The sequence below is a fragment of the Thalassophryne amazonica genome, chromosome 12, assembly GCF_902500255.1.
Source record: "Thalassophryne amazonica chromosome 12, fThaAma1.1, whole genome shotgun sequence".
In the NCBI taxonomy this organism is placed as follows: Eukaryota; Metazoa; Chordata; class Actinopteri; order Batrachoidiformes; family Batrachoididae; genus Thalassophryne; species Thalassophryne amazonica.
In genome coordinates this window covers 76215993-76229524 of record NC_047114.1, presented here as the reverse complement: position 1 = coordinate 76229524, position 13532 = coordinate 76215993, and the positions used below count along the sequence as shown (strand labels likewise).

The 13532-nt window shown below is 39.0% G+C and overlaps 1 protein-coding gene across 3 annotated transcripts in view; it reads right to left on the bottom strand.

The window, feature by feature from the left end:
* ccdc13 (coiled-coil domain containing 13) overlaps positions 1 to 13532 on the bottom strand; it is a 40804-nt gene that overhangs the window by 13753 nt on the left and 13519 nt on the right. The window contains exons 10-14 of one of the 3 annotated variants that reach the window (XM_034183124.1): positions 12245 to 12430; positions 12064 to 12140; positions 10615 to 10677; positions 10410 to 10506; positions 9694 to 10204 (exon numbers count right to left, since the gene is read on the bottom strand). In XM_034183124.1, the coding sequence (XP_034039015.1) occupies positions 10485 to 10506; positions 10615 to 10677; positions 12064 to 12140; positions 12245 to 12430 (348 nt within the window). In that variant the 3' untranslated portion in view covers positions 9694 to 10204; positions 10410 to 10484. Of the gene's footprint in view, positions 1 to 9693; positions 10205 to 10409; positions 10507 to 10614; positions 10678 to 12063; positions 12141 to 12244; positions 12431 to 13532 lie in introns of those variants that run through there. The other 2 variants (XM_034183126.1, XM_034183125.1) reach the window with 2 other exon arrangements.

Genomic DNA, 13532 nt, shown 5'->3' with positions numbered 1-13532 from the left:
GATGCTGACATCCGAGAGATGTCTTGTCAATCACTTTTAAAGATATTATCTGGTTACAAAAAATGAGTTTTTAGATTTAGAGGTTTTTATTTAGCTTTTACATAATATATGAGAAACATATTAGATTTATACAGAAATAAGCTGTTTTGGAGCATTTTCCGTCTTGGATTTTTTTGTTCAAGCAAACAACCAGATGACGTCGCCACGCCTTTCTGTACTCTGACTGACTGTCAGCATGTGCTTCCCAGCAACCCTCACACAAGTCGGGGGATGCCCCACGTGATCTATGAAGTCGCTATCACAGACCGCATGGGTTGCTACCGTGAGTAGTTCAAGGCCGTCTGTTCATTTGAAGTTTTTCCCTTCAGGGGAACTATTTATTCATTTTTTTTCTAGACAATTTTAATTTTTTTCAATTTCAGTTTCAATTTATTTTCATTTATATAGTGCTAAATCACAACAGAGTTGCCTCAAGGCGCTTCACACAAGTAAGGTCTAACCTTATTAACCCCCATAGCAGCAGCTGCAGTGGTAAGGAAAAACTCCCTCTGAGGAAGAAACCTCAAGCAGACCAGACTCAAAGGGGTGACCCTCTGCTTGGGCCATGCTACAGACATAAATTACGGAACAATTCACAAAATTAATATACAGGAAATGCTGTCGGTGCACAGGACAGGAGGGTCTCCAGCACAAATACCACACCCATCTCTGGATGGAGCTGCACCTTAAACAGAGAGAAAAAAACAGAACCAGTCATCAGAAAGACAAGAAATACGGTATAATTTGTCAGCATTAAACAACAAGAAAAACAGGAAATACTAAGGTGATTGCCAGCCGCTAGCCTTAAGCTTCACTAAAAGACCCAGAATTTAGGTAAAGTTGAGGCTGCGGCACGCTCTGTTTCCTAATAAAATGAATTAAAAGAGTAAAAAGTGTAGAACTATATTATGCCAGTATGCTAGCCATACGAAAATAAGTGATCATATTGACAATGTGATATTGTGAATCTCCCATTTAAAGGCTAATAAATAAAACTATAGTTGTACCAAAGAAATTTATCTTTATGACCTTACCTATGTGAAGTGCATTGAGGCAGCTTTGTTGTGATTTGGTGCTATATAAATAAATTAAATTGCCTCAAAATGTCTTTAAAAAACAAACAAACAAAAGTTGAAAGGAAACACTGAACCAACTCATGGCTGACCAAAACACCATAAAACCATTAAACCGCTAAGTGAAACGTTAACTTTTATAAGGCCAAACCAATGAACCGCTAAATATTAAGTGGATGTTACTGCTAACAGCTAACTTTTTGTATTGACTCGGTACACTGTCAGCTACTGATAAGCCAGTTTCAAGTTTAAGCGCCGCAAGTGCTGCTGGGTAAATCCAACAGCAATCACAAACACAAAATGAACACATGAAAAATAAATGAATAAAAAATAAAACCCCAACTGACATCATTTTTATCAAAAATAGTAAATTGCAGTATTAGACGTCACAGTTTATCTCTGATATATATTTATAGAGAGTGGCTATACGCCCAACTGTTGGGTCATTAAAGTAAATACGCGAGCATATACGCCCAACCACAACCGACCAATGAGCACGCTTGTAAACTCACTTCTGGTTTCAACGTGGGAGGGAAAAAAGGCGGATATTTACTCTCCGGGAGGGTTCGCAGCCCGTGGAGGACCAGAGATCTAAAGTGGTTCTGTTTGGTTCATTACACCCAGGGAACAGTGTCAAACTAACACCATCTTACAGCCAACAAGCAGCATTTTGTTCAAAAACTGTTTCGTCGTTGTTAACAGGCTTCCGTTCAAAATGCTTATGAAGTTTCTGTTTTCATCCAGTGTTTTTGCAGTAATTAAAGACGGCGCCATTAAATGTGTCAAACATACGCCACAATAGAGCCTTAAAAAGTGCTGTAAAAACGTAGTTTAGATGCACAAAACATGTCAAATACACGATCACGGTTGGGCGAATAAGACATTATATTTTTCTGCTCAACGGTTGTGCATGTAACGTTCAATGTATGACTTATCTGCCCAACGGTTGGGCGAATAAGGCAAGACATTATATTTATTTGCCCAATGGTTGGGCGTATAGCCTTTGCCATATTTATAAACCGTTAACAGAGCTATGGCTCAACCATATTGCTTTCACAAACAAAACAAATGCAAGAAAAATAAAGAAAGAAAAATACTGACTTTTGAGATGCTTACATACCATTTTTGTCCACAATGTGCTTTGACCTGTGAACTGTAGCTAAGTGTTAGCTAGCTCTCTGCATTCATAAACAGGAACCAACATGTATAAATTTAGGGTTTACAAATGTTTTGACCGTTAGATTTACTCACTTTACTAGCAAAAAAAAAAAAAAAAAAGTTAGACTGAAAGTTAGTGGAACTAAATTTAGTGGAAGCTAATTGGTCCACTGATGGTTTTCAAAGTTATCTGAAAAGCTAATCTGCTAACGAAAACGTTAGGTCCGCTAATTAGGGGTTAGGGGATCAGCAGAATTGTGCCCACCACGCCTTTGACTTACGGTTGACTCCAGGGAAGGCCTCCAAACGGTGTGATTTTTGATTATCAGTGTCACCACTAATTTTCCTCATCTCCACTTTGACTTGGAGAAGCACTTGTCATTGCTCCACCACTGTCTAAGTCTAGATAACCGCTCATTACTCTCTTACTGTAAATGAGCACATTAGACTGAGCTGTTTATTTTCTTTCCATTACATGTAAATGAGAGGCAGTGGGAGATGAATGGACTCATAGAGGCACAAACCGTTTTCTGGCCTGAGTAAAGTTCACAGATCCCTCATATACTGATGGCTAACTTTAACCTCTGCGTTCACGTCTGCACTGTTTACTTTAGTTTCTGGATGCAGTCAATGGTCTGCAGGAAGCATTGGTCCAGAACGAGGGAATACCTCTGAGGAGAAGATGGAGAAAGGAGTCATTCAAACCTGGAATGACAAATAGGTCAGGCTGTTTACGTACGCTGTGTTTACATAAGTTTGTGTTTGGTTTGGTGGGTTATTGGGCATTTTGGAATAAATCTACACCTTTCTGCGTAATACAGCTTCATAAAACAATATTAAAATTGTAAGAAGTGTAACTTATTTGAAAGTGATGACACTCTTTAATGACGAGGGTCAACACAGGCAGTTGCATTAATCTGTGACAAAACTGTTTTTTTTTAGGTGAAGTGGCAGTGAAATGAGCATTAATGTGCAATCTTGCCTTCACACATGATTTTACATCCAAAGCCGATTGGCTCCGTCGCTATCGACCGCGTAGTGTTTCCGAATTTCACTTTTTGGAAAATATTCCACACATGGATTAACACAGGCTTTATTTACAGATGTTGTGTTATGGCAAATTTAAAATACAACCAAATACAAATTTATTAAGTTAAACATTTTCCCTGGACTTGGATGCGGAGTGCAGTTAGGGGCCGGAACAACAATTTGCTCCATCAACACCCTTTCTGACGCACATGGACACATCTGATATATAACTGGCTCTCCTGGAGAACAACTTGTGTCACGCCCGCTGTTATCTCCCGGCGATGCGCTTTAACCTGTGCTGTACCGAAAAGAAGCCTCGCCTCACATCCAGCAAGTATTCAACACAAGCCGGTTTTTGTTCCCCTGAGCATAAAGGCTTTCTTCATCATGTCCAAATGCTGATATTTTTGTCTTGAGGTACTTTCTTGCTCGGTCCAGCGGGGACCTGCCAATCTCCCACAGGGTCCTGGAAGACATAGTGCGGTATTTGAAGCAGCACACTAACTCAGCCATGGTTTTAAATTAAGCGTGATGCAGAGGGAGAAGGAGGGGGTTCCTGCTGAAATCCTTCTGGCTGCATAGGAAGAAAATCATTTGGATGTTAATATGGATGGAGGGGTGTTATGCAAAAGTTCTAGGAACATTTAAAGCATATGTAATTCTTTTTTATTTTTGAGTAGGGCTGCAAATATTGGTTATTTTTAATCAATTAATCTTCCAGTGTTTTTTATTAGTCTGATTATTTTCTGATTAGCCAATTACTGTTTGGTTAATTTACCAATAAAACTGTAAATTCTACAAATAATGACTGACCCTGCACTGAAATATTTTGTTGTAAAAAACATTTATTTTACAATTTATTTATTTATTTTTAATCTCAGCATATGACGTGCCAGACATTAAAAAGCATTCACTGGGGGCAAAAAAATGGAAGAATATTTTGCACAGTGTTCTCTTTTCCACAGATACAAAAACACAAAATAAAATGCTGACATATTTCACAGGGCTGCAACTAACAATTATTTTCATTATCAATTAATCCATTTATTATTTCCTGTGTTTGTTGTTGAGGCATAAAATGTAAATGGTAATACATACACACACACACACACACACACACACACACACACACACACACACACACACACACACACACACACACACATATATATATATATCAGTGTTTCTCAAAGACCAACATGGCATTTTGAAATATTTTGTTTCTTTCTACAACCCAAAGATATTCTCTGATTTCAGCTTCTTAAAACATTAAAAAGATATTTTTTTCTGAGAAAATTATTTTAATGAAATTTAAAAAAAAAGATTTTTGTTAAAGAACTTTCAAATTCAACTGTTAATCCATTGACAAGCACTATAGTTTAATACACTTCAAAATTATATGTTGTCTAAAATCTTTTAGACAATATTGTACACACAGTATGTGTGGAGGACCTTTTGAAGCTCAAGCCTGTATTAGTTTTTATCCTTTAATCCCACATAGGTGGATTTACAGCAGAAACGATTAGCAGCAAACCTGAAAATTAAATATAAAAAATTTGCAGTTGTCACTGTGATGTTGGATGCGAACCAGTGACCCAAGGCAATGACTAGATGTGTTTGGAGCTTGGTCTTTTTGGAAGATCCTTGGGTACAGCTGTAATGACATGGCTGTGTCAAATGAACTCAAGGACACAGGTAAAGTATAATACTTGAACTTTGTGGTGATGTCAACTATGACATTGACTGTTCAGTGCGTTTCTTTGGACATAATCCAACACACAGGTACCTCAAGTGTTGAGAATACCAGCAATTAGAAAAGGCCCATGCTTGACCTGTTTCATCCAGCGACAGACACATGGTGCCATCAAGTACCAGAGGCAGTTCCATGGTGTTGCCAATGCAGTAAAACATGGCACCGGTGCATGCTCCTAGGCATGACCTGACCTGCTATGGCATTTATTAACTTTATAGATGATGGTAAAATGGACTGCATTTATATAGCGCTTTTCCATCTGTATCAGACGCTCAAAGCGCTTTACAATTATGCCTCACATTCACCCCGATGTCAGGGTGCTGCCATACAAGGCGCTCACTACACACCGGGAGCAATAGGGGATTAAAGGCCTTGCCCAAGGGCCCTTAGTCATTTTCCAGTCAGGTGGGGATTTGAACCCATGATCTTCTGGACTCAAGCCCAACACCTTAACCACTAGACCATCACCTCCCCTATGATGCTGTGATCTTTCTGGAATCAGCAGTTGCTGTGATTTTGGCACTTGAGAAGCTGAGTGAGTTGCTGTACAGTATGTCTGGGTTTGCGATTGTCCTGAATTAAGACTAAGATTCAGGTTTTCAATGAGTTCCTGGACTTAGCCATCAGAGGTGTATCACTATGTGACAAAGGTGTTAAACCTGAAGAAATTCATTCATCTCAACAGTGACAATTATGTCAGAGACCTTTGAGATTGAGAGACGCCTGGGAAGAGCTTGTGGAGTCATGATACCCCTGGTCCCTATTTGGCGATACTGATAACTCTGCAGAAGTACAAAGGTCCAAGTCTTCAGGGTCCTAGTGCTTTCTGTATGACTGAGACTTGAGCCCTCTTGAGTGATCTGCTGTAACACAAATTGATGTCTTTGGCATTAGTTCTCTCCAGATGATACTTGGGTGTCAGTGCATTGTGTCAAATTCATGGTTATGCAGGGAGATGCAGATGAGGCAAACAACTTGCATCCAGCTTAAATATCAGTTATGACTATGGACATGTGATGTGCTTCTCTGTGTATGAAGCAGTGCAAGATGCCTCAGATCCCAGCAAATGAAAATTGCCAAAAGATGCCCACCACTACCCCCAGTACATCAATGGCTACTTTTGGTCGGGAGGGACGGGTCCAGTTGTCTGCCTGGCTGCTTGCCATCAGGAGCTGAGATGGTTCTGGACTTCTACCAGATCTGACCTGACGTGTTTGTTTTAACATGCAGGAATGCATGTTAAAAATAATTTTCCATGATCGTTTATATTATTGGTTCGTGCAGATGTTATGTGTTAAGAATCCCAGCGAATGAGGAAAAAACATAGTGATTTAACACAATGTAACTTTTATAAAACAGCAGGGGACAAGAAGCACTTTTTGGCTGTTCCTTGGAACATTTGTTTAACGCTGTCGGAGCGAACTTGAAAGCTTTGCTAATCTAAGAAATCAAGTGGATAGAACACAAAAGAAATAAGCACAAACTCTATTTTAGAAGTCAAATAACATTCTTGGAGTACATACTTTTGTCAAGGCTGAAATCTTCAGAATTCATCACTGGCTTAACAAACTTGCATGATTTTTGTTGTCTTATTTCTAAAGGGGACTTCCAATAACATCCTTGACTTCCAATAACGTCGTTGTCTTCTTTTTATACAGACAGATTTTTGTATCGATCTGTACAAAACCTCTTATTAACAGTCTATAGCACACAGCTTTTATGGAGACACACCATTTTATTCATTTATAAGAATTTCATACAAATATTGAGAAATGCACCATGTTACAGTGGGGGAAAAAAGATTCCATATCTGACTCTAGATGAGTACCATGTTCAAACATATTACATCATAGCTTGTTTCTATAATAAAATAACCATATTTATAGCTTAGCCTACTAACTATAATTTAATTTTACTACTAGTCTACAGATTAGGTATATGTTTAATACAATCTTCTCCTGTATGAATATTTAGGTTTTAGAAGCTAACTCCTATAATATTATGTAATAACTATATTTCTTGTATATGTTGTTTATTACCCTTATTGTGTAAATATCACTTATATACATAATGTCTATTTTCTTGAGCTGCTTGGGTGGGTAGGGAGAGTTCCTATGGGATTAAAAAAGCTTTTCAACCTACCATACCTGGTTCTCAAGGCCAGGCACCTAAGTGGCTCTACTCTAGTCTTGTATTCTACTTTCTTTTTTTAGATATACCTTAGTATACACTTGTAGAGTTCTACCTTATAATTGGAAGTGTATTATAGAAGACATAACTTACTGAATTTTCATGTCTTGAGTTTGTCCTCTTGCTAAGACATTATACCCAGTTTAGCGAGGGTCAGTGACACCCTTAGCAGCAAAACATAACACCCTGTCCATCATGTTGCTGAGTATTTATGATGGGACACGAGGCTCAGATGGATACGAGGCTGAGCAGAGACCAATTAGTTTCCCAGGATAGTGCCTTGTCTGTCACAGAGGCTGCAGGAAAACATGCCTCACTTGTCTCATCATGTCACCGCAGGGCTGCAGGTCACAGGAGTGAGTGCTCCTTAGCAGCCCCCTCACTACCTCGGTTTCTTCCAGCTGAATGATCAAGCAAGAAATGACAAACAACCGCAACATCTCAGCGGTCAGGTCCACTTTCATTAAAAGGACAATTATGGATGATGGGTGAAGGTGAATTCATCGAGAAACATCTGGAAAGAGCTTATGGAGTCATGAGGTTGCTAGACAGAGATGTTCCATGATGCCGACAGCTTTGCAGAAGAAAGAAGTTCCATGTCTGTAGAGTCCTGGGCCCGGTTTCATAAAGCAATCTAATCTTTAAGTCTACTAAGCTTACTTAGTCGACTAAAGTTAGTCTCCCAACATTAACTTGTTACTTAGCCGTTTTACATTAGTCGACATTTTTCACATTCATAGCGGCCTCACGAGTGCCGTTGAAAAAAAAAAAAATGCCTCCAATCCAAGACAGTTTTGTTTACTTCTGGGTTGGTCCGTCTGCTTCATTTCTGTCTGTGGAGGTTATGTTTTAGTCCTGTTTTTGAAGAGCCTGGAGCCCACAGTTTTTCATATACGAGGTCTGTTAGAAAAGTATCGGACCTTATTTTTTTTTTTTCAAAAACCTGATGTATTTGAATCAAGCCTGCTTGCATGAGCCAACCTTGAACCTTCGTACGCATGCGTGAATTTTTTCACGCCTGTCGACTGCGTCATTTGCTGGTAAGCAGCCTTTGTGTGAGGACGTGTGTAGTGCTCTCAGCGGATTTTCATTGCAAGGAAAAAGATGGAACGAGTGGAGCAGCGCCGCATCAAATTTTGCCAGAAACTGAACGACAGCCAGATGGAAACCATTCGGAAGATTCAGACTGCTTTCAGTGACAATGCTATGGGCGTCACACAGATTAAGGAGCGGTACAACAGGTTTAAAGACAGCCGCACAACGGTGGAGAGCAAGCCACGCTCCGGTCCGTCATTTTCCTTGCAATGAAAATCCGACGAGAGCACTACACACGACCTCACACAAATGCTGCTTGCCAGCAAATGACGCAATCGACAGGCGTGAAAAAATTCCCGCATGCGTACGAAGGTTCAAGGTTGGCTCACGCAAGCAGGCTTGATTCAAATACATCAGGTTTTTGGAAAAAAAAAAAAAAGGTCTGATACTTTTCTAACAGACCTTGTATAGTAATGAATCTTTTACAGAGGATTCATATAGGGTGTCTCAAAAAATGTACTCAAAAGTACTCTGAAATATGAATACCAGGAAATTGTTTTACTGGGAAATAATGGTGTTTTTTCTCATTTCAGAAATACTAAAGTTTATTCTGTAAGACATTACAGTCCAGGAAAAATGCCACAGTTGACCTTAATTCAGAGAACAAAAATCGTCGGGTTCGGTGTAATGCATCCTAAGGGCTCACTTGTATCTCTTTCCATACAAAATTCAGTCTCAGAGCGAAGTAATTCCCCAGGAAATGGCAAGGAGACTTGAATTTGCTAGGTGGTTTTCCGGAAAACTGGAGACGGATCATTTGTTTCTTAGGAAACTTCAGACGAGGAAGTTACTTTGATCATGTGGTGTAAAAGATAAAGGGTTAAAACATCAAAAGGTAAGACTGAACTAAAAACTGTGCACTGGGGAGAAAAATGACATGCTTTGGCCACATGGTCATGCAGAAAATGTCTGATAATACTGATTACTTTTTCTGTGCTGTCAAAATACTTTTGGGTACATTTTTTGAGACACAGTGTATATCGATAAACAATAAGGCAATAGCGGAAAGGTCCAAGTCAGGAAAAAATCCCTATCTTTAAAGTTCTATGAATTTTCAAAAATTCATACAGCTGAACAAATTACAAAGAACTGTCAAACATGCAAACAATAATGAAGGTCCACCTAGAAAATCCCTGAGATAGAGTCCACCATGTAGCGTGACCCACAGTTCATCACAAATGGGAAGTAACAAGTGTCCAATCTTGATTCAAACATCAAAAGATTCCAAACTGTAGCATCTCTCAATAATTTCATTATGTCTATGTTGACAAGTAGACTGTAATACAAATACATTACAAATATTATTTATGTTAATAATACAGGCCCCAAAGTAGAAACTCAATGCAACACAACTCAGAACATGCATCCCTACTGTTTATTATATCACATCTAATTCACCACTTTTACAGCCAATTTTATTTATATATTTATTTTTACCTACACCGAAAATAGATAAATACCAAACTTGTCCAAGTCACCAACTATCTATTGGAGTTCATTTAAATCAATCAGTAATAAATCTAATGACATAAAAAACAATCACTGAGATAAAAGAAGCAGACAAGAGGCAAGCTTCAGAGACACCAGTGAAAATCTGAAGGACTTACACATTTCTGTGGAGGCAGTTGTAGAAACTGGGCATCAAACAACTTTTGTCTGTTGCTATACTAGCGACAGTTTCATTGTAGAGCGGCACAAATGAATTTTTAAAACAAAAAACAGATCAAGATTGTACGCCCCGGAAAATTCAGCTGACATTTAACAGTTTGTTTTTGTAACAAAGTCCTATACAGTGCTTTTTTAAACAAAGATAAAGTTGTAGCCAGTATCTCCAGTCACATATTGCTTTCTTCAAAGTTAGGAATAACTGAAAGTGAACCATCATCAGATTTAATTTAGTAGGTAGGACTGCTGTGTGTGGTAAGTATGAATGGATAATGGAGACTTCTAATGCTTTTAACCTCCTGATAATATGATTAAAAAATGTTTGTCCCTCATTACCAGCCCCCCCCCCCCCCCCCCCCCCAAGAAAAACCACAAAAAAAAAAACAAACGTAGAGGGTATTTCATACTTTGTGGCATGTTGACTGCAGCTGGAGGAGTCTTTCTTCACACTTCAAACTGGGGTTTATAATCAGCACATCACATCAGCTGAACGATGTCGACATGCTGAATTTAGAGTGTTGACACAGAGGAAAGGTATTATTTTAGCTGGGAATCCATTATGTCGTGTGCTGCACAGAAAACAAAGTGCAATACAGCTACACGTCTGATTACCTGGATTCTGTTGTACGTCCGACAGCAGGCAGCACCAGTTTATGACCAAGTGCAGACTCAACACTGCAAGAAAAGTAAAACGTCATGATGCCAACAGAAATGATGACGCTGTTCTTCATTTTAAAGCAGTGGTGACCAAAGTATTCCAGAAAGGGCCAAGAGGGTGCAGATTTTCTTTACAGCCACTAACTCTAGCAGGTGATTTCACAGATGAACTCATCCCACCTGCTCAAAGTGATACAAAAAAAACAGAACACATATATGCAGCATACATGACAATCAAACGCACTGCAGTGTATTAACAAAATTTCTAAGACTAGAAGCACTCCGAGAGTGCAAACCTCCGCCAAGGCCATGGGGTCACTGACGCCATAACATCTACACGCCGTGGAATCACTGAACCTAAAAAAGTCTAACAATGATGTCTGCTAGTAAAAAAAAGTTTCATCTGGATAGCATGTATCCTTAGCGCTTGGCATCACAGTTTATTGCAACTTGCACCTTTCCCAGAAGCTACTGTCATCCGAGCACTGATATTGATATTGCATGTGCTTATAGACAAAAACAAATAAGAGACAAAATTCAATTTATTATTCAACTAAACTGCAAATATATGATTTTTTTTTAACATTTATGAATTCTGAAATAGAACTATTTTTTAAGTGTTGCATGTGCTACACAAGGCCATAGGGTCACTGACCCTAAAGAGATTCCCTCCTTGGCACAGTGATCTATTCAACAATTCAGTGTTACAACCAAAACTATGATACATACACTTTTCTTTCTTTTATATTTGACATCCTTGACCTTGAAAACATACCACTAGAACTTGGAATCACTTTTATGTCTTTATTAGTTCAAAAGTTATTGTATAAAAATGATTTTTCGGTAATGGTGGTTTTCTTCTGGATCTAGCTCCATAACACTTGAAGCTACATCAAATCTGATGACACCTTACTGAATCAGTACAGATTCAGCTACAATTTGGTGTTAGTTGTGCATCTCTAGCTTCATTTGTCACCTCACACTGACACATTTTCTATTTTCCCTATATTTTTGCATATTCTGGATCACCAGATCCGGAATCCGGATCCGATCATCACCAAACTTTGTTGTTTGATAGAACATTTGACTATGTTACACACTAATTTTTTTCAAGCCTTTCTGCCTTGTTTTTGTGGAGTTAGAAACTAGAATGTCAAAATTCCCCCTATCCCGCAATGGTGAAGAATCCTTTAAAAAATTCCTGGATCCGGATCGTTTAAAATTTAATCACTTGTTCCTCTTGTCATTTCCAACCACTCCACAAAATTTCATCAAAATCCGTTCAAACCTTTTTGAATTATCCTGCTGACAGACAGACAGGCAGACAGACAAACCAACTTCACCGAAAACATAACCTCCTTGGCGGAGGTAAGAATGCAGCATTACTGCCACTGGCAAACTTACCCTGTAGAACTCATGTTCTTGTTTATGGCGCCCTCTTTAGGGGAAATTCCTGAACTGATGGTGGATGCAGCCTCTCCCTGGAATTTTTTTTTTTTACCATTTAGTGAAACATTTGAATGTTAAAAAAAATGTATAAAATAAACAGGCGCTCAGAAACTTTTCCCACTGCATATTTTCTTACCATGACGCTGATCTGATGCTGTAGCTCTTTGATCTTGGTCTCTTTATCTGCAATAACGTCCTTAAGATTCTGGATAAAAGCATTATGACTTGAACACTTGATGCTCGTCTGCTGGATCTCCTTGCTCGGAACAGTCTGCTGCTGGCTGAGCCGTCCTAACACCTCCTGCATCTTGCTCTGCTGCTTCTACCAAAGGTAGTCCAAATACAAACCAAATCAGGTGATGAAGCATAAACTCACTCTACACTATGTCGGCCTGTAGTGTACTTTCATTCCACTGATGTAGAGCAATGACCCTTAAATTAAAGCTGAAAGTCTATCTTTATTCAAATTGATTATTTGCATTCAACTCCAATATACAGTACTTTGGCAGGCAGGTGTAATAAAGATACTTCTGTCAATTTTCAACTGGGATTGACTGAACCTGTCAACTTCCAGGCTTACCTTACACAGTGCAAAGCAGTGTACAGGCCAGTGCGAATGTCAGTGCTACATAACAAATGATGTCATTTTCACACCCATGTTGTTTAAACAGCAAAATGCATTGCAACTCAACATTTTGCTCACAGATGTTTAAGATTCTATTGATTTGTTTTATATAGTGCCAAATCACAACAAAGCTGCCTCAAGGGGCTTCATACGAGTCAGGTCTAACCTTACCAACCCCTAGAGCAAGAACACAGGTGATCGTGGTAAGGAAAAACTCCCTCTGATGATAATCAGGAAGAAACCTCAAGCAAACCAGACTCAGAGGGGTGAACCACTGCTTAGGCCATTCTGACAGTTACAAGGTTTTTGCAAAGTTTTACAAAAAATGAGTTTTAAAATGAGGTGTGGTCAGCAACAGTGCTGGTGCTTTATCATGAGGCTAAAAACCTGTCCTAACATCAAGTCCTGAAATTCTCTGTGATTTATATGGTGCAATATTCAAATACACTTGACACAGGTATTGGTTCACGATGTGCATACACCCTATTTGGAAATGTTCATTAGTGGTCATATTCTTCCTTTTCACTCAACAAACCAAAGCAAGGCTGAATTTAAAACAAAAATAAAAAGCTAAGGGAACTCGTTCTGTTATCTTTCAGGCAATGGCAAGCAGTCGACACATGCAAAAAGAAGGAAGAACTACATATTTCCGATCGCTGCAGCAGAGCACAATGTATCACTGTGCTAATTCAATATCGATGGCACCAGGTGGATGAAGACCGAGCTGGACTTGCTGTTCACATAAATGATGCGAGCACACGTACTGAGGCTTTACACACAGATCTGTTTCCTCAGCAGA